Source organism: Eleginops maclovinus, chromosome 16 (genome assembly GCF_036324505.1).
Source record: "Eleginops maclovinus isolate JMC-PN-2008 ecotype Puerto Natales chromosome 16, JC_Emac_rtc_rv5, whole genome shotgun sequence".
NCBI lineage: Eukaryota > Metazoa > Chordata > Actinopteri > Perciformes > Eleginopidae > Eleginops > Eleginops maclovinus.
Window position 1 is genome coordinate 13,417,353 of NC_086364.1, and position 24,216 is coordinate 13,441,568.

A 24,216-nucleotide genomic window follows, 5' to 3' on the forward strand; every position below is an offset into this window, starting at 1 on the left:
GTCACAGAGCAAAGATTCACTGCTTCACTTCTGATAAGTCAGTTGCATAGTTACTGGCTCTGGAATGGGCCGAATCATTAGCAGAAGGCTGTTGAGATTTTTTCCTCTGTGCTTGTGCTGCGTTTTTTGTGGCCCTGCAGGCAGAGGTAACACGCGCCGATCCGTTCTTTAAGCGGGAGCAAACAAACTCAGGGTGAAGGTCTTCATGTCAGCTATGGCATGGTAGAGCTAAGCTGCTAAATATTGCATGAGAAGGTAGTTTTTTGAGAAGTTGTGGACTTCCTACCTCTATTTATCTGGATATCAAAATTAATTTCAGGTTTCATGCTTCCCAATGTCTCTTCAGGGAAATTTCATATTTGAACAGGCAAGATCCAGTGAGCAGAACGAACTGCTACTACACACAATGAGGCTCGCAGCACAGCCCATACAGATATACAGTCTCCCACTGTGTACATTTAGCCTCACACATTTTCTTCCCACAAACATGCACACACATAGCCTCCTACACACAAATCCACCCAGGGGTGAGAGCTGTCAGTCAAACATATCATCAATTGAAGCCTTTTGTCCAATTTAGTCTAATTGGTTCCCCTGCTGCCTGCTCTATCTCTTCCCTTCAATCATTCCGCCTGCAAAGTCAATAGGGGCGATATAATAACCCGCTTTATCATGGAGAGGTGATTCAATGATGAACACTGGGCCCGCGCCAACATTTGTTCATCAACTTCTCTGCTAAACTTCACTCATGGTGCTGGAGGTATTGGAGAAAATCTGTGAGCAGTATTGAACTTCTTGGAATTCTCTGAAGTGAAAGATACTCTGCTTCAACAGCAACTCACGATCATCGACAACACCTATATATATATATATATATATATATATATATGTGTGTGTGTGTGTACACTGTATGTGAGTGCTCAGACACAAGCAGTCACAAAAAAAGACAAACACAAAAGAGTAAATTGCACACACTCAGTTAAAACCAAACTAACAAAGGTAGACTTACATTCGGCTGCTGGAGGGAATCTTACGCCCATCTCTGAACCAGGTGATCTGTGGCCTGGGGAAGCTGTGTATTCGCGGTGCGTGGATGAGAGCACCCTCACCCTGGGATACAGTTTGAGACCTTTCCCCCTCCACATAACCACCCATATCTAGCAGGCATAAAGAGTACAGTGTAAGAAGTGGAGAATTAATAAAAGGAAAGAAAATTGTATAAATGAATACCAGCAGGATGAAAAAAAAGATTGTCATAATTATCACATTATGTTCCTTTTCTCAAAAACTAAGCTTCTTTACTCAGAGTGACTCATCCACATACTGTGCATGACAACCCTTTAATAAAAACGATGTACTCCTCTTACTCTGTTGGATGTATGGAAATAAGCCCACACTTACAGGCAACCTGCACTTCAGTACTGCACTGCATTATAGCACCCACTCGATTCCTCACAATGCAGCGGTAGTGGCCAGCATGCGACCGGTCCAGCGAGGGCATCAGGTACCTAATGGGTACACACAACACAAAGATCCATTAGTCATCATCAGCATGACAGACGGCAACATTTGTCATCTTGCTGCTTTTGTCACTCCCTGCTTAATTATTGGGGTGTTTCATTGGGCACCCGAAACACAGCTTAAATTCCCTTCCACTTATCTATGAGAAATAGATGTTTCTAAATGTAGGAAAAACACAGAGCAGAGATGAAGTGTGATTAAGTGCTAATGTAGAGATGGACAGTAGGTGGTAAACCGAAGAAAAACATTCTTATTCTTGAGGCCAACTGTGGAGAAAACAGCAGAGAGAGTTTCTTGCTGGCAGGACTCAAAAAACTCATTGTTATCTCTGTCAAGGAGGTTATGTTTTTTTTGTGGGTCTGTTTGTTTTTCTGGCTGTCAGAAGGATAGAAAAAACAACTGGCTAGATTTTTTGTGAAATTAGGTTGAAGGGTTTAGCATGCTCCAATGATTTTGAAACCAGATTTCAATCAAGGGGCTTTGACATTTAAATCAGTTAATATTGCAGTATTTGTGCTGCATTCAGTTGGTGTTGGAATAATCAGAAAAATGAATTCCCTAAAATTCCAGGAAACAGCTTGCAAGGTGTATTAAAAAAAGGCACTAAGCAATACAATACAACACCTTTTATTTTGCCATGGACACAACAGAAAACCTTTTCTCAAGTTGGGAAATGCGGCCATTCGAGGAGCATGTGAATGCAGCATTTCCTAGGTGGAGTTTTTTTCCGGCTCTTTGAGAGTCATTTTTGTTATCCTATATCTTCAGTGGGTTTAATCAAATCATACAAGCAACTTTCACCTGTTAGTCCTGTGCGACCATAACACTATCTGTCCCCTGATGTGCATTCATGTTAAATGGTGTGTGTGAAATGCTAGGTAGATAACCCCAGAGCTGAGTCCCCTTTAATTGGTTTGCTACAGCCACTTAGGAGTGAGGAATCCGCCTCTGCCATGTTCCCCCTGCACTGCAATTCAGGAAAGGGGTGGATAGGGGGGGGTCTAGTCTGATTAAATGGATTCCAGTTCTCCTCTTTGATCAGGGCTGGTGAAGAATAACAAGCAGAGGTCTGGCCTGCAAAGCAGACCCTGAGACTAAGCCACGTGAGAGCACAGCCAAATACTGAAGAAAGTCAGGGAAAGAAGAGGGGGATAAGAGGCGAGAAAGGAGGTAAGGGAGGGAGAGAGACATACAGGCATGGGAAAGTGTGTTGGGAGGGGGGATTCGGGGAGTGGTGTAGCCAGTGATAGCAATCAGACAATGCCACCTGAGAGAGTCTGTCCATGTCTAGGGGACTAGACAGACTGTGAGTAGAGCGTGAAGGAAACAAGACTAGAATTAGAAAGAAGCTGACTTTCACTGTGGGCTGCTGCTGTGGCTTCTGAACATGCATGCAGTGTGCCACACTGGCACACAGGAATACCATACATTGGACAAATGGAAACTGATTCATACCCACATACAGTACACACAGATACCCCTTTTCCACCATGGCGTTTCCAGGGTCGGTTTGTAGCCGGTGCCCAAGTTTTACGGCTCTTGGCCCTGCAAATCGGTTCAACTTGGGCACCATTGGGCATATTTGCTTGGCCAGCACTAAGAACCGACAGCCACAAAGAGCCTGCCACACGTCAGAGGCTTCAGTGGAGCAACAACACTTCCTGGGAATAGTACAAACCACACAGCACACACACATGTATATAAATGTTGAGAAACACTAACCAGGCATGCGTATTACATATTTATTGCAGACCTTACTTGGACACAAACACGCTTGCTATCATTGTGGTAACAAAGCACTCATTCAAAGCATTTATGATGCATAATTAATATGCAGTACGTCTGCCCGGTTGTTGTTCCACGACTTGGAGTTTTATATAATGTGTGCTCGCATTCTTCCACCAAAAACAAAAATAATAATACTTAAAAGTATGTTGGGAGGAAGAAGAGGAAAAAGAACAAGAAGAAGAAGAACAGGAAGAGGAAGATGAAGAGGAAGAGGAAGAGGAAGAGGAAGAAGAAGAAGAAGAGGAAGAAGAAGAAGAAGGTCACCGTACAAAATCAAACAAAAGAAAAAAAATTCAGTCCATCAATCAAACGTTCATAAGAGCAAACAGTTAAAAGTACGTAATAAAACAGTGTACAAGGAGAATCTGAATTACAGGGGGTAGGCTCGTCTGAATAGATATGTTTTCAGATGATTAGTCAGAATGGCTTCAATGGGCAACATAATCCATTTACAGTAATAAGAGAAAAACTCCACATTACACAATTCTTACTAACTCCTATTTCTGTTTACGACAGTATGTCGCCAAACTTGGTCAAATATACCTTTATAGGAAAACATGCATCAGGGGAAAGTGACTTTCCATGGCAGCTAGCTTTAGCTACTGGCAAGCTATCAACAGTAAGGCATAATCGGCCAAACACTCCAGCGGTTGGCAAATGCTATTGAACCCTACTGGCACACTTTAGCCACGTCACTCTGGAGAAGAGTGAAAAGTAGAGGAGGTTGTGCTTGCAATCCATCTGGCTTTGTAGGTTTAATAGCAACATGGGCACAGCTCCAACGCACTCTGCGATTGTGAGGTATCTTCACACTGGCGTTGCAGCCAGGTAAGCGGTGAGGTCAGGATGTGGCTCCTCTCTGACTCTGGTCTGTGCAAAAGTGTGCTGGATCTTAAGTGGTTGAACCAACTGCAAACCAAACTAGCCCTTGCACTGAACTTGAACAAAACTCATTTCAGTGCAAAAGGGTAAGAGAGGCCTTGTTAGCTCAGGCTGAAGCTTTCTCTGGACACTTTGTGCTGTTAGTAGACTTGTTAAGCCATGTGTTTAGAGGCTGAAGTATAAGGGTAATAAAAAAAGTACCCAGAAGAACTTCACGGTCAGTGAAACAGCCTCGTTCTGCTGACAGAGCAAAGTAGCCTACCCACACTGCACAATCTGATGAAGAATATGCATTGTTAGATTTTGTTGCAGCAATGATAGTTTAAACAAGCAGCAAGAGAGAAAAAGAAGAGTCATCTGCTCGCACCATCTCTGCATGTAGAATACACTCTGAGATACAAATCGGAATAAATCTGACAATCCCCTGAACAATATGTTATGTCCCAGGGGAGATCTGCAGCCAAATCAGTCTTGAATAAATCCATAGAAATGAGTCCTGAATATGAATGAAAATGAGCAATCAAGCTATTAGTTACAATTAAATACCCACTAAAATGTCCCATGTAGTAAGCTAATTATAGGATATACAAAATAAATGATAATAGAATCAGCTCGGGCAAGCATTCCTCACCTGTATTCCAAGGAGAAACGTGTGAGCTCAGTACCATTGTAGATCCATTTGAATTCCAAGGGCCAGCTGCCCTCTGCCATGCAGGTTAGGACAAGACGGTTCCCTTCCAGGTGAACCTGGGTCTGAGGAGGCTCCATCTTAAAATAAGGTGGGACATCATCTACTGAAAAAGAGAAATAGAAGAAAGGAAGGGGAAAAGTGAGAGTGATGAATAAAGAAATATCGTAAAAGGAAGGAAAGGAAAGAAAGAGAGGCGAGGGTAGTTTGTAAGAAAGGCAGCAATTCTGTGATCCAGTAACCATGTGAGCAAAAACAACACAATTACAGCAATTCACAGGACATAAGGTCTTAGAACAAGCTATTTACATTTTTCTTCTGCACTGATTGGGAACTTGAAGGTCAACAGGAAAGCCTGCCAAAAAGAACATGAAATAAGTTTTTACTGCGAAAGCAGGCTACCCTTTTATTTCAAACCGAAATGCTCTGGCAAAGAGGTAGAATAGAAATTTTGCGCAGCAGAGGCAGTGTAAATGAACTCTTCCATACCTCTTGATCAGTAAAAGAGGATGGGGAGAGAGACGGGGATGGAGAGAGGGGGGAAAGACAGAAAGCAGATGGAGAGAAATACAGCCGAGATTGTACACAAAAAAGAGTAAGTAAGTAGAAGGAAGAGCAAGTGCAAAACTAGGAAGCAAAGGAGGTGGGGGTGGTAGGGGCTGCTTTAGAAAACACAAAGTTCCCCAGCCCTAAACCCCCTTCTGTGACAGGATGAGTTATGCTCTGTGCCTCCCTTCATTTATCTTTATAGTTCCCTAATGCAGCCAGATTATACAGGCCCCATCCGCAACACTGCACACAGCCAGTGCAGCCACAGAAAGCCTTTAAGGTGATATGCAAGGTCCAGGGCTGAGCTTGGAGACAAAGTGCTTTCATTTGAGCTGATGAAAAAGGCATGATCAGACCTATTGATCTGTCTGCCTCGCAAGCCACAGGCGACACTGAGCCGATTGTGCCAGTGTTTGTGGCGGGCTAATTAAAGTCTGTATTAATAGTTGCAGTAAGCTGCCAAGGCCTGAAGCACGCCTGGTCGTAGGTCTCTACCACACTCGCTGACTCACTCTTGTGGCAGATTGCTGGAGCCTTTTTTTCCCTTCTCATCCAGATGCAGGTTAACGCCCAAGATTTATGGTGGTGAATGCAAGGGACAGTGCGGTTGAACCAGGTGAATGTGAGGGCAGTCTCACCAAGCAGGAAAGGGGATACAGAAAATTGAACCTGATTGAAAGTGTAAATAAAAGAATAACTGTGCAACCTCTGTGTCTCACACAGGTGGCCATGCGCACAGTACACACTAACAAACTCAGATAATACGACACACATATACACACCAGCGCACACAATTCCCCTTTGGAAGCCGTAGCTTACTCCCCCTTCTATTACCCTCAAAGATACCACTCATAAAAAGGAGGCCAACAAACAGCAGCCGCGTCAACGCTTTCTGCTTCCAAAACCAGTCCTTACCTTTTTCCAGTTTTGTAAAAACAATTCCCCACTACCGGCCTAATCTGTTCTTTCTACCCTTGCATGAACTTCTCCAAAACAAACACTGTCAAACCTAACAGGCCCTTGAAACTGATTCCTGTCTGAGTCCAAATGTTTTTTTCCCCCAGGCAGTACCCGCTTGAGTGGTGGCTTTACTGTAATTCCATCCACTAGTAATGGATTCATACTTTACACACACCCACACATACACACAAATCACAACACATACATTTATGTTTGAACTAACACACAAAGGGAACAACCAAGCACTTTTAGCTGGTTCTGGGGCTTTGTGGCTACATGCACTTAGCAATGTGTCTCCATCAACAGGCCTCTATTCTAGGCCTGCACAAGCCAAACCCAGAATCACACATTAACATTACTCTAAGTTACTGATGCAAAATTGGAAAAGGGGTGCTTAGTGCACAGTAATCACCAATGTGGTTAAACGTTTTAATGCCTTATACAGTATGTGTTCATATTGCCACTGGCTATCTGTAGCACCAATGACCAATTTTAAATTTCGACCAAAGTCTATATTTTCAGGCACAACCAGAGAAAAAAAAGTCACTATTTAAGATCAAATATTGTGCAGGTCTGCGTCCGAAGAAGATTGCTCACCATGCAAACGCATCTGAAGTGATCTTTAGGATCTTTAAGACGCTGTGAAAAGTTAAATGGCTGCTGACTGCTAACATTTCTTACTGCTGAAGGAAGATGGGAACAATTCCCTTGCACACTGGGCTCTTGCAACTAATGAGTTTCCGACAGAGAACCTCTTGACTGACCCTCATTCTCCTCTTCCTCTTCATCACTGTGCTTTTGATCTCTGCAGTGAACCACAGAGGTCAAAAACGGCTGATACTAGTAGGTGCCTGTGGTGGACAATCCATGTGTTTTAAGAGTGTGTTTTCTTCCTTTTATTGTTTCTTACGTCAGCCACTGCAGAGAAATACTTGTGTACAATTATTGTACATGTGCATGTCAACGTGGGAACATCTGTGTTGATTTTTGCTCATGCAGATGCAAACTTTGTGTTAATGTAAAAACACACAGCAATACAAAGCTCTGGTATGTTCACTAGAGATGGCTGGCTGAAGCTGAGTGTGAGGCTGTCAAAATGTGTCAGTTGGTTTTACCTACACTGCTGATCATTAATTTGTTTCAGGTGTCATCTAGTCTTATTGCGGTGTGGCTTCATGTAACAAAAGTGTGCTGTACATACCAAATTCATACAGTAGTACATCATGACACAATCAAGACAAACATGTGAATGTACAATACAGAGGGGAAGGGAGAAAAAAGAAAATCATTTGCCACAAAGAACTGTTGCTTCCTCCATTTCAGCAAAGAAGGAATGGACAGTGGTTGGTACTGCAGTTGCAGGCGATGCGTGCTGCAGGCTACCAGATGGAAAGCTAGAGGGCAATCCATCTGGACCAGGAATTCCTGCAGCACTATGAACAAAGATAAAAGCCAACCAAAATGGCTCTGCAGATATAGGGTATAGACCAAAGACATGGGAGGACCAGGAGGGCTTTAATGTGGCTGACGTGCAGAGTAGCTCCCCCAATGGTTAAATTGCCCCACCACAGCCCTTTCACCAAAGATATGAAAACACCTTTTTCTAACCTGACAGCTGAGGTTGAATGGTGGCATGGCTCCAGCAGGGTCCCCTGCTGCATACACAGAATGTTAATGGCTGTGAGACAAAGACCACAGGCACAGGGGCAGCTTTATAAACCAAGGCCTATTGTGCTCCCCATTGCGCCATGCTGGCATACAATCACACAGACAGTGTTCACATTGGGCTTTTGTCTTGTATTCTTTCAGTTGCTTATTTTGTGGCTCACCTCCTTACCCCTGTTCCCCTCTAGCAGCAGGGAGCTCTCCTGCCCTCTGTGTAATACTCAGGAACGTTTGCATGGAATCACATCCTGGCTGGCACTCAGCTCAACTGTATCACTGAGATGCAGGGATAAAGTGGAATACCCTGCCTGTAAAAAACATTTAGAAGTCTACAGGTCTTGTTATCCTTCACTCTTTCTACATGTGTCATTCACTCCACTTTGCTGTCTCTTTCTCTCCACCTCTCTTGCTCTACTTAGACACACTCTCACACATACATATGCACATAACTTCACTGCTCCATAGACCATCTCTAGTCCACCTCATGGTGCATCATGTCATCCAGGAGAATTTATTGCTGTCATTTAGCCTCTCCAATTGGACTTTAACATGCGAGATGGGTCATGGTTAGCCTCTCTGATGGGGGTTATGCAACAGTCATGGCAGTGACCTTGGCATAGTAATGGCTTGGTGAAAGGGTGTGGGTTTCGGGGTTGGTGGAGGGGGGGTTAAAAGCTTCTTAAAAGCTGATAAAACATTTCCTTTATAGATACACAGCACACCCACATGCATACTTGTGATGTGTGGCCTAACAAGTTCAGATGACAATGTTTTGGCTTTTTAAACAATCTAATAAAACACACACACACAAACAGCCAGAAATATTCACACCTCCGCCCCGAGCAAAAACACCATCTCCATCCTGGAGGTCAGGCTGATTGGTCACTCTGCCACCAGCTGCTGTCACCGTGACAACTGGCCACCCACTGGTTTACAGTCCAACACTTAGGTGAGTCGAAAAAGAGACAGACGAGGAAGAGAGGGATTAAGAAAGGGAGCCAATGACCAAAGACAGAGAGGAAGAAGAGAGACGCTGAAACAGATGGTGGGAGAAATGCAGAGCTTAATGATAGGAAAGAGATCGAGGAGTTATGTAGAGGCAGGATGAGGTGAGGGACTGAGATGGGGGAAAACAAGAAATGGAAGGAGAGAAGGGTTGTCCTCCAACACTAGGCAGCAAGGTGAAGCGACCCATTACAGCCGAAGCCAAACAACCAGGCCTGGCCTGAAAGACAGGGAGAGGAGATTGAGAGCCTCCATCTTACCCTACACTCATTTAGAGAAATAGCCCATGTATCAGCATCTGCCAGTCCATCACAGCTCCATGTTCCTACCCCCTTTATATTTATAGCCCCTACAACATGTTAGCGCACCATCCTGTTGGACTATACTGTATACGGTCTCTTTGGATATCTTTGTTGTAGCAATGGGTTTTCTGATGGCCCAACTGACTTGCTTTTATAAGCTCATAAAGTCATGCTCACTGCTCAGAGGACAGAGATGAAGTTAGAATATGGAATTTGTTTTATGTGAAACTTTTTGTTGTTTTTGATGCATCTGCTTTGATGTTGCACAAAAAGTCCTCAGGTCGCCGCAGATGAAAAACAGCCCGCATCCCAGCTGTGTTTAGTGGATTGCCACGGGTTAATTGAAGCGTAATTGATGTGATTAATTGAGGTGTAATGTACCGCGGTGACGTGTCTGGGATCCCACTCGCTGCGGGGCCTGTGTGGGTGCATGTGTGTGTGCGTCTAGGTGTGCCTGTGTGTTTATCTGGTGCTTCAGCAACACAATTAGAAGCACTAGCATCCAGCCAACAAGTGGAGATTTAATTATGAGCGAAGATGGAGCGTGAGGCCCGTCAATAGGCAGCAGATTGAATTATCTGGACACACAATCCAGCCAGCAGCGCAGACAAATTCACATTCACACACATACGCAAACACACACACAAACACCCTTTCTGTTTGGAATTCTTCCCTGTTTGCCTCACTGCTCCTCTGAGTGCCTCACTCTACCTCTCTGCTATGCTCTGCATGTCTCGATTTTTTTTTCTTTTTGATTCCCCTCTTCTCTTTTCTTTTCCTATCTTAAGTTCTCTTCTCCCTGCAACAATATCAGTTTCCTCCCTCTGTGTTGTGGCAGTTTCTCTTTCGTGGTGGCCTTGATCTTTCCCAATACAGTATTTTTCTTACTCTCTCTCCCTGTCCTCTCATCAGTTATCATTTTCTTACTTTCTCTCCATGTTCCTTCCTTCTGAGCTCTCTGTTGAGATGTCTCTACAGTTTTTTCACGTCTCTCTGCATCGCTCCTTGGTCTCCTATACTTCCTCCATCCGCTCGCCCTCTCCCTCCTTCTCTTCAGCACTTTCTGAGTTACGAGCAGTATATTGTATGGCGTACCGAGGGACGTGTCTGTGATATCCAGGAGCCTAATTAGCAAGTCCAGCTCCTGGCAGAGAACACGGCACGCAGAGGAGCACAGGCACAAGGCCTGGCGTCAATTAATGAGACCTCACACACCCACAGCTACTATTACACGCCCTCTGCAGCATCAAGTCTCCAGTCAGCTCAGCCTTGTCCGATGAACAGTGGGGAAACCACAAATGAACAACTGTAGCTAGTTGTAGCAAAGTTATGTCTTTAATCACCATGGGATAGTAGAAGCTTTGTGAAAGATAAAGCAGGGATTGTTGTCTGACTGTGACACTCAAATAAGAGTTATGTCTTATGGCAGCGAGCTGTGAACACATTCTCAGAACCAGTAGATAAATGTATCAAATTGTAAGCCAGGCGACATGGCAATTTTTTACTTTCTGTGGAAAAGATATATGAGATGGTTTTTTTTTTTAAGGAAGTAAGGTTTGGAGAGCTTTATGGGGATAACACAATGGGAAATGATTCAGGCTTGCAATTCGTTGTAGCTCGTGTGTGACTGACATCACAGTAATATTTCCCTGGGGAGGCAGACGGTTTCTATGATTTGGAAGAAGAAGTAAGGTTTGTGTTCGCCAGATCACATCACATTCTCTATCCAACTTTCCTCTTTTTTCTTTTCACTAGGGAGAAGGAAGATGGTAGCGGGTGGGGGAGAAAATAAGTACATATTTTCACTTGATCTTTGTGAGCGCTAATTGACATTGTTTGAAGAACAACAGAAAAAAAACTAGAGAAAGCAACACAAAACAGATAAACGACAGTAAGTGGAAGAAACAGTGAATAAAAAGAACAACGAGAGCTGCATCGGGAATAGGAGGCGGGCAGCTTTTCTCAAGGCATGAGAAGGTTGGAAATAGGCCTAAGTGAATTTAGAAAGTAGGGCAAAGACTAATGGAGGAAAATAAACAAACGCGCTGAAATGTGAATTCCACAGGGCCTTGGGTCATTAGAGTTAATACTGCACACTATGCCATCTGCTGTGATTGTTTACACTAGCCTGGATAATTAGATCCTAATTAGTCGACGGTATGGTGGGGGGAACATTATTTCACACGCATTGAGATGGAGATGATCAGATGCACCTGCAACGCTGTGCTGCCTGTCCATCCTGGGACCATGAAGATATCACACAGGTCTTGATTTAATTGCTTGATGCAACAGACAGAATCTTTGCCTCCCACCATTAACATATAGATAGAGTTGTACTCTGTAAGAGTCAGCTGTGCACTTGACATTATGAAAACCTGTCTGCTCCTTGTTCTCCTTTATCCCTCTCACTGTGAGTGTGTGTGTGTGTGTGTGTGTGTGTGTGTGTGTGTGTGTGTGTGTGTGTGTGTGTGTGTGTGTGTGTGTGTGTGTGTGTGTGTGTGTGTGTGTGTGTGTGTGTGTGTGTGCGTGTGTGTGTGACTGTGCATGACAATGTATGTGAAAAAAGCTCATTCCTGTGTGTTTGTGACTGTGGTTCTTTAAGATACAGACACCTGAATATTATCAAGTAAAATGCATGGACTCAAACTGCCATGTCCCGCGCAGGCTTTACTCCCAAGCCGACCTCTTTGAAATTCTGAATTGGAGAGATACCACTGGCATGCTAATAATGTTTTTCTAGGTTTGAGGTATCATGGCGCTTACCATTGTAATATATGCGTGAGGAATGGCTTGTGATTGTGATTCTTATCAGTGTGGCAGAGTGCATGGGCACCAAGCAGAGAGGGGCTGGAAGTAAATGCTAATGGCAGAGAGCAGCTGACAGAGAAAATAATTATTATCTGCCTTCATTACATTTTCAAAACCAGGCTGTCTGTATGACTTCCTTCCTGTGAACCCAGACAGCAATCAGTGTTGGCAATGCTTTACTTCAATGTTTTGCAGAAGACAAACACCTTCTTTTTGTCAATGCATCGTCCATTTGGACGTTTTTTTGATTTTATTTACAGTACATTAAAAAAACAGATTGAGAAACATTGGGAAAGCATTTGGGTTTTTTCCCCATCTTTTTTATATTGGTGTCTTTGGTGGAGGTTTGGGGTCATGTGTAGCAGGATTAATACCTTTGTGAGCAGGGCAGCCTGCGTGAAGTCACTGTTTCTAATTGAGACCTCTGGAGTGGGAGAGCTGACAGAATGGAGCTTGTCACATCACCACCTCTCTGCGCCACATTACAGTGGCCCTCTGACTACTATTTTCTCCGACCATCAATGCTAGAGCACCAAATTCTTCTTTGAGATGGTGTGAAAGCTACGCCATCACCACTTAAAACCACTTTCTTCAGGTGGAACCTCAAAGCTGCCCGCCTCCCATCCCACATCTCACCAGGCCACATCTGAGACCTCTGAGGCATCTTAGTCTTCTTTGATGGTTCCTGTCTCTGAAGTGCACATGCCCCCAGAAGCAGGGAAGACAGAGGAGAAACACAGCTCTGTGGCATTGTGTGAAGACAGGCAGCAAACACTATGCCAGCAGGCAGACAGCAGATCTGAACGCCATGACACTACGCTAATGGAGGCGTTTGGCTGGTTCTTACACAACTTCACACCACATTGTTCATCTCAATTATCAGTTACAGTAACAGGAGCTGAGTGAGAAGCATGTAAATTGAACAAAGCAGGAAAAAATGATCAGTCAGAGATACTAATTGTTGAGCTTTTCTTCTACATGATAAGAGGGTTTATTGCAAGAAAAACAACTTGTTCAAAACGAGTACACTTGAAAATATGTGAATACTCTTGAGATTATGAGAATACTCATAATTATTATTATGAGAATAAAATGTATGAATATGATTAGACGCTTATTCTGACATTAAAGATGTGTACTATTTTCCTCTGTATTAATTAATTACACAACTTGAAACAGAGTGAAAGAAGTGTCCAATAAATTTGACTATATAGCTGTTATAATCAAACAATTAAACTCTAAATGTTCTTAATCAAACTTCTCCTTCTAAAATGGCTTACATCTGTTCACCTAATGAAGATAAATCTAACAAGCACACATCTCCATTTGTAAAGATTGTGTCATGGTGATTGTAGGCTGTCTAACGAGAAAACCAAACCATAGCCCTTGATAGTTATCATATCATCGCCGCAAGCTGCACTGCTCTGTGCCAACAAAGCTATCTAATATATGAAGTCGATGATGTTTTTCTAATTATATTCATAAGCTTGCACTCAAGCTAACATGGCTTTCACTGTTGTTGCACTGATGTTGGAAGGCTTGTTTTCTTCCATTTGGGTTTAGGATGAAGATTAAGAACCTTGTTAAAAAAAAAAAATCCACCCTGTCCCATGGAATCAAACCTTCACCTTTCAACCACAACACCTCCATGAAAAGAAGATTTGAATGTGTGAAAGTGAAAACCAAGGTGAGCTCTATTTTGTGACACAGTCTTATAAATATGCAAGAGCTCTTTATAAAATAGGAAAGGAAATTACAACCACAGCAATTTTAGTCTTCACACAATGTCACATATATCCTGGAGGTTATAGTTGGATATAAACTGACATTAAATAGAAACACCATCTTCAGGTTAATGTATTCAGAGAGCCTTTCCCACCCGTTGTGTTCCTAAATTGGTCCCATCACCGCTTTTAACAAACCAGTGTGAAAAAAAATCAGTTTGGTAATTCTCTGAACTTTCTCTGCCTCTAAGGACTTACAAAGCGGAGGCATTGACTGTTGTTGGCTGCAATCACATGTTGAAATATGCGAACGATGAAGCCAATATAGCATAATGTAACTGGCGCCCAGGCAACGGGGATGAGTGATTTGAAGGCTTAATGCGGTCCTCCACACCACATAGAGTTATGGCCTGTGATTTGCATCATAAACGTCCATTAAATTTCCACTTTTGGAAACGAATATCACTAAATGAACACCCTGACAGGGAGCCAGATGGGGGACGTAGGAGTGACACTTTTTTCACGTTAGTATTTTCCAGCCATGATGAGACCTAATTCCATATTACTACATCTATGAGCCATGCATAAACACACATCAAATAGCATTTTTTTCAAGCCTCATAATCCCTGGATAATCTTCATCTACAATATGAGCAACACTAAATTGAAGGGAAGATTCACAAATGAACATATTTACATCAGTCCCATTAGTGGGACACAGAGGAAATACTGCTCAGAGATCTGCCGCTTCTTTGAAATGCCTGTAGGCATTTAAGAATTTTATTAGAAGTACTTTAACGCATACCATGGCAGAGTAATGTGCTTTAATACACATATAATAATGCAGTGGATTACATCTCGGGATATTAATAAATCATCTGTTTTATTCATCACACTTTATCATGGATTTAATGGAAGGGCTTTTTGTGCTTTTCTGCATATGTGTTTCAATGTCTGTCTGTATAGAATGCAAATGTGTTTGCATTCTATACAGTATATATATTTATATACACTATAAGATTTTTCTGAATGTACAGCAGGTATTCAATTTAGTCTTCACATGAGTGTGCATGTATAACTGAGGGTACATGCTAGTGTGTGTGTGTCTCTAGTGGATCTGTGTATATTTGAATTCTTCATTAGATTAAAGAGACGTGCATGTACTCCACAGTCCCTTAATGACAGACAGATCAAAGCCCATCATGTTCCTGCCTGAGTTGAGGGGGATCATTAGCGATGGGTCAACGGGGCATCATTAGCCAGCATGCTACCCCTGCAGCATGTTTACTCTTTCTAAGTCGCATTTTCTGAGTGCGTGCACCTGTGCATGTGTGTGGGTGCACATGCCTGTGCGATCATCAAATGCATCCGTATTGCTCTCTGATCTTTGCACAGAGTGTGGGAGGAACACAGCGCTCTCCTGCGGCCCATTTCCCCACAGACAAATGCCGCTCCAGTGGTGAGAGCTAGCCTCATCTATTGTACCTCCTGCCTCCATCAACTCACTTTCCATCTATTACGACCCAACAGGCTGATCTTCCTGGCTGAAGCTCATTGTAAAACCCTAGCCTTGCTGATTCAATAGGCTCTGGAGGGTTCTGACAATGACCAATTCACTCATGACTATTATTCATCACAAAACCTTTCTGGCTCTCCAATAAAATCCACCTCCCACCTTTCCTACTCTGTTTGGTATGCTGTAACAATCCATCACTTACAAATGCATATATCATACACACACATAAGTTTTCTCTCACAACACTGAACAAACTCCCTCTCCCACGTTAGAAATGCTATTTTGGTACAGGGGCTATTCCTTCTCTCAGCAGTTTCATATAAATTCTTTCTTCCTTTACAAACATTCCCTTTTGGCTGCCTTCTACCATATACCCTTCTCAACGACAAACTGCTCTTTTGTACTGCCAACTGCTTCCTTCTCCCTCCCTCTCTCACCTTCAGACGCCACCCATCGACTCCCTCCATGCCTGACTGCTTTGACAGGCACGAGATTCAGGCGGTGGGGATTTGATCCCTCCGTGGAGCGGAGCTCTGGCAGTGGGGTCCACTCTCCAACCGCTGGACGCAGAGCCCTGAGCCACCGATTAAAAAGTCATGAAGGCTTTTAGGGGCATGCAGGGCTGCAGTTTCCCACTCCTCTGTGGATTGGCTGCCTGAAAATAGTCTTTGTGTTCCTGAGACAACAGTAGAATATGCAGGAGGGGGGAGTTTGAAGAGATGCGGGTTAACAGAGCAGCCGTGCGTGGGCCACCTCGCTCTCCCCTGTGCTCTTAAGCAGCACTCTCCCGGCCCATCACTTCCTCAGATTAGATGAAACACCCACAGTCTATATACACTGTACATCATCGGCCCCTATATGAGCATTGTTACTGGGCTTTATGAGTGTGGGACTAGAGTTATTTTAAAGAAGCGGTCTCCTCCCTATCTTTCCATCATGCTGAAATTAGCTCGGGGAAGTGAAGGTCACATATAAGGTCAGGCTCTTTATACCTTACAACAAAACACTTTACCACCATCCTCTGTGTATGGCTTTCTAGAAAGAAACATCTGGCAGCAAAGACGTTCGATGCATTACTTTGAAGATGGATAAAAGGACTAATGAGAATGGCTGTGAGCTAGTATAGCATCTACCTGAACAGCTTGCTTTCAAAAGATGCCACACAAATCAAGTAGGTGACTATTTGCCTCATAATGGCTGCAAGGACAGGTCGTATACAACAATACACGTGTGAAACAAGATCGTAATGCACTGTGAAAAAGGACTGGCCTCCCACCATTGGGTTAGTCTTACCAACAGCAGCCATCCATACCATTGTCACAAATAGCAGCCAGCCACTAATGGAATCAATAACGTCTTGCAAATATTTACAGGACAAGAGAACCTCAAGGCAATCAATTTCAATCTATAGGACAATGGAAGGTTCTACTGTGGCTGTGTTTCAGGTTAGAAAAATCAATAAAGTCAACTTTGGAAAAATAGGAGGGAAAAATATAACAACAACCGCGATTTAGTCTTTCTTTCATATGTTCTCCTTCCTTCCATCATTCTGACCCTAGTTTAGGTTACTCCTTTTTTTCCTGCAGTAGTCCAAGTATGACAACCCTGGCTGTGCCTCCCAGCAGGTATCAGCAACCGCAGGGAGTGCATCCAGTGAGGTAGTGGGAGACAGCTTTTGAAGAAAGCAGAAGCTAGTGGATGTGACAGGCTGTTGAAAGCTTGGGAGATAACAGCATCTGCTTCTGGAAGTCTTAACAGGTAGAAAGGTAGAGTAGAAGGGAAAATGGAGGGGTGAGAGGGCTAGGCAAATTCTCTGGATAATAGGATATAAAAACAATGTTTCTCATTTTTCGCATACAATCGCAGTCAACAAGGAAGGCAGATTGATTGATGGAAAGCAAAGCGTGGAAGCGGTGCAGAGAATAAGAAGTAGAGTATATTAAAAACAGATTGCTTCCATTTCTCTCTGGGGGCAGATTTTTTTTTGTATGCACAAGGTTGTAATCCCTAGTTTATGTTCTGTAGTAACTAGCTCGATAAAATACATCAACCGGCACATAAAAAGTGAATAAAACGGAGTATATAAAAAGGGTGTCAGGGCGGCAGGAAGCTAAAGAAGTTGAGACTGCCCAGAGTGATCTGTGATTTATTGATCCATTGATGCCTACTATAGTGCAATGACGAGTTCAGTAGTTTCGGATAAATGGGCGGTAATATCAGGCTTTTCTCGGTTAGGCACACAGTTACCAGGCCTCGTGCAGCTCAGCGGTCTCCAGCCTAATGAGCATGTAGTTGGAGGGAGAGAATAAATGAAGTAGAATCCCTCTCTCTCTCTGATGCCACTTGCTGTGTTTTCACACTCACATGCACAGCGCTCCAAGAGAGAACGATCAGACGGAGCTACAACTTCTGCCAGCGGCTATCAGTGTCTCTTTAACAACTCAACCTTCCGTTAGTGGGAACATACATGTGGGAAAAAACGGTGTGTGTGTGTGTGTGTGTGTGTGTGTGTGTGTGTGTGTGTGTGTGTGTGTGTGTGTGTGTGTGTGTGTGTGTGTGTGTGTGTGTGTGTGTGTGTGTGTGTGTGTGTGTTAAAAAGCCACACAAAAACCCTCTAGTGGGAAGCTTAAGCATAAATAGACCATTTAAAATGGCTTGTAGGATATACAAACAGTGGCTTCACAAGGGCATACAACAAGTGTACGGTTAATAGCAGAGCCACATGTCACCATAACTGCACTGTATCACAATGTATACCACTGCCCCATGGCGTGAAAACTGAAGTACCTGGTCAACTGCTTCATCACCTAAAGTGCCTGTGTCAATGAGTGTGTGTGTCACAGTACAGATAAATCAGACAGATATGTTCATAAATCAACTGTTTCACCATGGTTTATGTTTGCACTCAATGCATCATGCAGATATGAATACTGCATGGTCCACACTCTGAAAAACGACTGTATCCTAATCTGATAGATATTTCACAGCACGCCTCAATTAATTGAATTTTTCAACTGAGCTGTGAGAGAAATCCATAAAACAGATCAAACCGAAAGTGCACCGGACAGAAACTGTGTATGCGCCTGGTTATGTATAAGAGAGAGAGGCAGGGAGACACAGAGAGACTGACCGCACAAACTTGAGGGCCCACTTGGCAAAGCATACGTGGTTTTGACTGCCAACTTGCGAAAAACGTCAATTACTCTCTGTACATTTAAAACTTTTATGAAGGCTTCTGGGCTGTATCAAAGCCTTCAACCTCAACAGCTCCCGAGAAAAATATTTTCACTCAGAGAAAATCTGCTTTAATTATTGAGAGCGTGGCTTCAAGTTGATTAGTGTGTTTCAGGACTTCCTTCAAACAGCTGTCCATGGCGCCTCTGTACATCAAATTGATCTTATTGATTATTTTCTTATTGCAGACTGTCAAACCCCTCATATCTGTTGCCTTTCGTGGAGGGCTTGTGATGTATCACAAAGACAACTGTTTTGCAGGCACAAAGGAAACATATAATAGCAGCAATAAACACAGATATCCTGGAATGAAATGAGAAACAACAGAAGCAAGAAAAAAGGCGCAGCCCATATCTTTAGCTAAATCTGCAGAAGAGGGAAAACAAAGGTTGAAAATAAATACAAAGGAGCGAGTGACAATCCTACTGATCAAACCATTGTCGGGCATTTCTTATTAGTAGACCATATAGTAAATCAGACTTCCTGGCCCCATCATGAACTGGTCCAGGTACAGACTCTGTATATCTTTCCCAGCAGTGCCAGAGAAGGACTGAGAAACAGACTGTGCTGATCTTTTTACTTCCATAAGCAACAGAGTTTTTAATCCCTTCTGGATCAAAGGAGGCAGCAAGCTTTGCCTCCCTTTCATTAGGGAGGGATAGAAGACAGCATGGAAACCCTCCCTGATCTCCAGGAATGAACGGCCAGGTTTGATCAATCAATAGTCCACTAGCGCTGGCCTAAGTGCTCTTGCTGTAATCACTCTCTTCTAAAAAATGGAGTATGATGGGGTGGGACCAAAACATACCCGCACAAACTTTCATCAAAACAGCCTGTGGTCTTGGAATGAGTCAAATTATACTGCGCTTTGTTATTTTCTGTACCCGCAGAAAATCTGCTGCCTGACATGCACTGCCTCAGTACTTAAGTCCCATCGCTCAAAACATGAAAGTCTGAATGCTGGTGAAAGGACAGAAGAGGGATCAGCCAGGCTGACGGAGTGGCTAAGAACAACTGGGCTGCTGTCTGACTCTACCATTGTTGTTCACTGGTGGAACGTAATCTTCTTAATCACAGGCTAAAACTGCAGAACAATTGACCCATTTTCATATGCGGCTTCTTATCTTTGAAAGCGTGCCCATATCTCATTTAGAAGTGTTAGAAATCCCTTCTTCAATCTAGGTGATCTGTTCTCACCAACCTGCCTCCACATCCTGCTAATCCTCTCTGATCTAATCCAATGCATATCAGCCAGAGAATGCCAGGTTTATATATTGAGTACTTTGGTTCTGCTGTGCTGTCTTTACAGTACATGCACATTGTTAGAAATCGTACAAATGCAATACTCATTTCTAGCTACTATTTGATTTATTAATTATATCACTCCTTTCCTTGCTTTGGTTCTTTTTGTGCATCAGCAAAGCCACTGCTTGCATGACTGTTTCTTCTTAGAACTACATCCTGGTATTATAGGGCAGACTGGACCAGCTGATAGCCAATCAAAGGATAAATATTCATTTTATCAATGTTTATATTGTTCTTTATTTATATGCCACCAAATCATATTAGAGGTCTAGATCAATCTCTTGAAATTCTGACACCCAACTCAATCTTTGGCATTATTCTATTTTAAAAATGGCTTATAGTCAGGCTGAATGTAATTATAGTTATTGGTCTGGAAATCATAGATGTAAGCTCACATTTAAAATTGGATTTACAGGTCCAACCCCTAAAAAGAAAAGTCAAGTTGAATTTATTTGTGCAGCGCTTAATCACATTAGTCACAAAGAGCCACACACCCACATTTTAAAACAACTAATGACTGGTTGCTTTTCAGTGTAGGATAATATCACTCATGATTATGGCAGGTTTTAACAGGAGGGAGTAGACATATTTTCTGAACACATTGTACAAGGGAAGAAAGGACATGTCTAATGATTGTATAATGTGGGAGAAAACAAGCAACTGCGCCAAGATGCTCAACACTGACCAGAGTGATGACTTATGAAGACGGCTTATGTTACTGTCTGTGGCATCGTTATAGTCCATATATACAAGTGCAAATGTGCGGGCTCACTTAAAACATGAGCCAGTGTCCAGCGGAAAAAAAATCTACTAACTTTATTTGCTGATGTAATTTGCTTCTAATAGTTATACGTATATTATCGAAGAGACTGATGAGGAAAAGTTTGCAGAAAAGATTTAATACAAATTATTACAGCAGCTTTGCAGTATTATAGTCATCTTTTTGATCCCCTTTTTCTATCAGTTGTCTCGATAGACATTTCTGAGTTGGGGAGTAACTTATTATTATTATTAAAATGTTTTTTATATTGCTCAAAGACAGGAAGTGATCTACATCAGAGTGCAGGCATTCATGTTTTTGCATATGACAACAACAGGTTTATATAACGATGTTTATGTGTGCGCATGTGTTTATCAGTCTACCTACACAACAGAATAAGTGTTACTGAAGGATTACCATCGCAGTGACAGACTGTCTGGAACTCAAAAATTGCTCTTTTTTTTCTTGACTGGATACCAGTCATCTTTCCTCTTCTTTCCCTCCACTCCATTTCCCCCAATTCTCTCTATCTCTATCTCTCCCTCTCTCTGCTCCCTTTCTCAATGAAATGAGAAGGGATGGGTTCTTGTCAGCATGAGCAACGGTGGCATTATTGTCAGTGTGAGCTGTCTATCGTTGCAGTGCGTCGAGCTGGACCCGTCCTGTCGGGCTGTCACCGCGGTGCGGGGATGAAATGAGAAAACTTTGGCGGATTTTGTAGAGGGGGAAATAAAGCACGGCACCCGACTGATCTGACACCCTTATCTTCATGGTATAAGTTCCCTCAAACATAGACAAGTCAGCCAACTGGATCACATAAACAAAAAATCAATATGTAACACATCAGCCGCAGCCCATCTACTAGTCCATATGAAATTAATATGACATAAGCATCTGATGCCAAGCCCAGAGAGTATCAGAGTGCGAGAAGCCTGATTCAGGAGCTCTGACCTCCAAGAAAAAGCTTCACTGACGTTAAACAGGCGACTGGACAGTGCCAAAATTATCATCTCTCCTTTTCTATCTCTACTGCTCACTTTCACAGTTCCAAGTTTAGAAATCCCTGCCAAAACAAGAGAAGCCGTACTGATATCTGAAAATATGTCTTCTCTAGAGTATACATGTTTGGCCTCCACATGAGGCCACGAAGTGAAAACAAGCTCTTTGTATTTTTTTCCAGTTACTCCCAAGGTGTCTGAGCTCTACCCAGGGAGTAAGTGTTGTGTAGACTGGAGGGAAGCCACCAGCTGCTGACCTTTACCAGCATCACACAGCAGCAGGGAAGGCTCACATCTTGAAAACAGCTAATCAAAAGGTCTCTAATGGCTTACCACCTGTGAGGAGCTATATGTGTGTTTGTCTGTTTAATGATGTGTGTATTTATGTAGTGGATCAGTATGTGGGGATGCATGCTTGTGTGCATGTGTGTGTGTGTGTGTGTGTGTGTGTGTGTGTGTGTGTGTGTGTGTGTGTGTGTGTGTGTGTGTGTGTGTGTGTGTGTGTGTGTGTGTGTGTGTGTGTGTGTGTGTACACATATGCTCATACTGTAATGTTTTGATTATATCTTTACAAGTCAACAAGGAATATAAAATGACCTCTTTGAGCCACTACAAAGTGGGTGTGGGCTGTGCTGCAAAGGCCTTCAAAGTGGGTGGGACTCAGAAGAATTGAATAAATCAAGTCTGAGTTTCATGCACATCCTTTAATTTGTAGGAACCACACTGCCAATCAGACAACTGAAGCCTTTCAGCACCATAACCACACCTTAGCCAAAGTTGGGCAGATGAGGTCTGGTCTGGCCACCCCTGACTAATCTTTTCTGTTAGGTTAAAAGAAAACTCTATTTATGCATTTCTTAAAATATGGGAAGCCAATATACTATTCATAAGATTAAACTGAGTGTCTTAATTTGAATTGAGTTAGAAAAACTATAAGCTTATTGTTTAACTGCTAAATATTTATTGTTTTTACATTCCCTGTTGCATTTGTTTGGTGTGTTACTTTACGGTGAATTCTCCTTCAAGGTGTATTTATGCTTGAGGCCATAGTAATGTTAGAGAAGAAAGTGCAATTACACCAAATAAATCCTCTTTCTCAGAAGCTAACCCACTTCTGAGAATTATCTTGGCCTTTTCCACAGCTAAGGAATAAGACCCACCTTGTGACTCTTTCAGAAAACCTCCTCAAAATCCCTCATAATCAGCACTGCTCTTTGAGAGACTGTCTTTAGGGATACTGAGGTCATCCTAATAAAGGTGAACCTCACATAAGTAAGATGGGGTAACACTTTAAAAGTATCCACTCATTGATCGGATGATTGTGTTACTCCTGTGGAAGACGAAATGTAGGAGATGGAGAGAGAAGAAGAAAGAGTGTTTGAACATTGGATAACAATATCTTACTTGTGACAAAATCCAAGCCGGAGGAGCCAGGGAAGGGCTGGTGAAGGCAGAGGAGGGAGGCGAGGTGAAATGGGTGAGGATGGTGGGAGTGAATGTCTCAGCTGCTATTATAGCTCCCGGAGAGTAAGAACTCAATCAGCGGTCAGGCGAGAGGCCCATTGTGCTGGGCTGTAATGGGAACTGTGAGATTTTATTAAGAGAGAGCAATTGCATGTGCTCCTCATCAGGGTTTCCATTGTGGTACTGGTGGTCACAATGACGTCTGGGGAAGATAGAAACAAGGTATTTACTGTCTCACATGCGGAAGAATAGACAGCTCCCAGAAATAGGGTTCCACTTTGACGTTAGGGGCTCTGTTGCCTATAATTGTCATGGCATCCTCTTGTTCGATCAGTTTCCGTGCCCATTCCTCTCAGTCTATTATTCCTTCAGCTCTTTGCCTTTCTTACTCTGTCTTCTCTTTCTCTAGATATTTCATTTCTTTGCTATTTCATTTGTCCATCCCCTTCCAAACTCCCTATGTCTGGTAGAACTACACTAGCAGAAAGTGCACCATAGAAGGTTTTTGTGTGATTGCATGCATAGCCGGCCTGCACTGGGGCTATTTAGAGGAGACAAGTAGAGGGAGTGGAGAGAAAGGTGTGGGAGGACAGCACTGTGAGAAGGTGTGTCAGTTTGACTGGTGATGGATCTTGCCTTGTCTGTTTGATGCTGTCGGAGTTGGGTTCTTAAGAACACAAACCATAAATACAGCATGGAACTGTATTCATTCCTCCCTAGGTCAGTAGAGATAACTATAGGTAAAGGGCATGCTGTTGATTGCTTTGGGTTTCATACAGCTTCATGGGAGGACACTAATAGATTTTCTGTCTGTACAGGTTAAATTACAATTCCCTTACTGCTGAGATTCAAAATGGCTCCCATTAACTATGTGGCATACATTCTGTGTTCTTTTAAAAGACCCTGGTTGTATAGTACACGTTTAGTAATATGTGCTTTAAATTACAGGTTTAACAGAAAAAGTAAAGAGGAGATTTCCATACAGTACATTTTCCATTCAGTGCAAATACTGTGCGACAATCAGGTATACAACAAAAACAGAAATGA

At 42.8% G+C, this 24,216-nt stretch overlaps 1 protein-coding gene across 1 annotated transcript in view; it reads right to left on the reverse strand.

Annotated features, from left to right (window-relative positions):
* The window catches only part of sdk2a (sidekick cell adhesion molecule 2a), a 78,960-nt gene that overhangs the window by 31,697 nt on the left and 23,047 nt on the right, over positions 1-24,216 (reverse strand). Inside the window, exons 2-4 of the mRNA XM_063902986.1 lie at positions 4,823-4,985; positions 1,402-1,508; positions 1,010-1,157 (exon numbers count right to left, since the gene is read on the reverse strand). Coding sequence (XP_063759056.1) covers positions 1,010-1,157; positions 1,402-1,508; positions 4,823-4,985 — 418 coding nt within the window. The remainder of the gene's footprint in view (positions 1-1,009; positions 1,158-1,401; positions 1,509-4,822; positions 4,986-24,216) is intronic.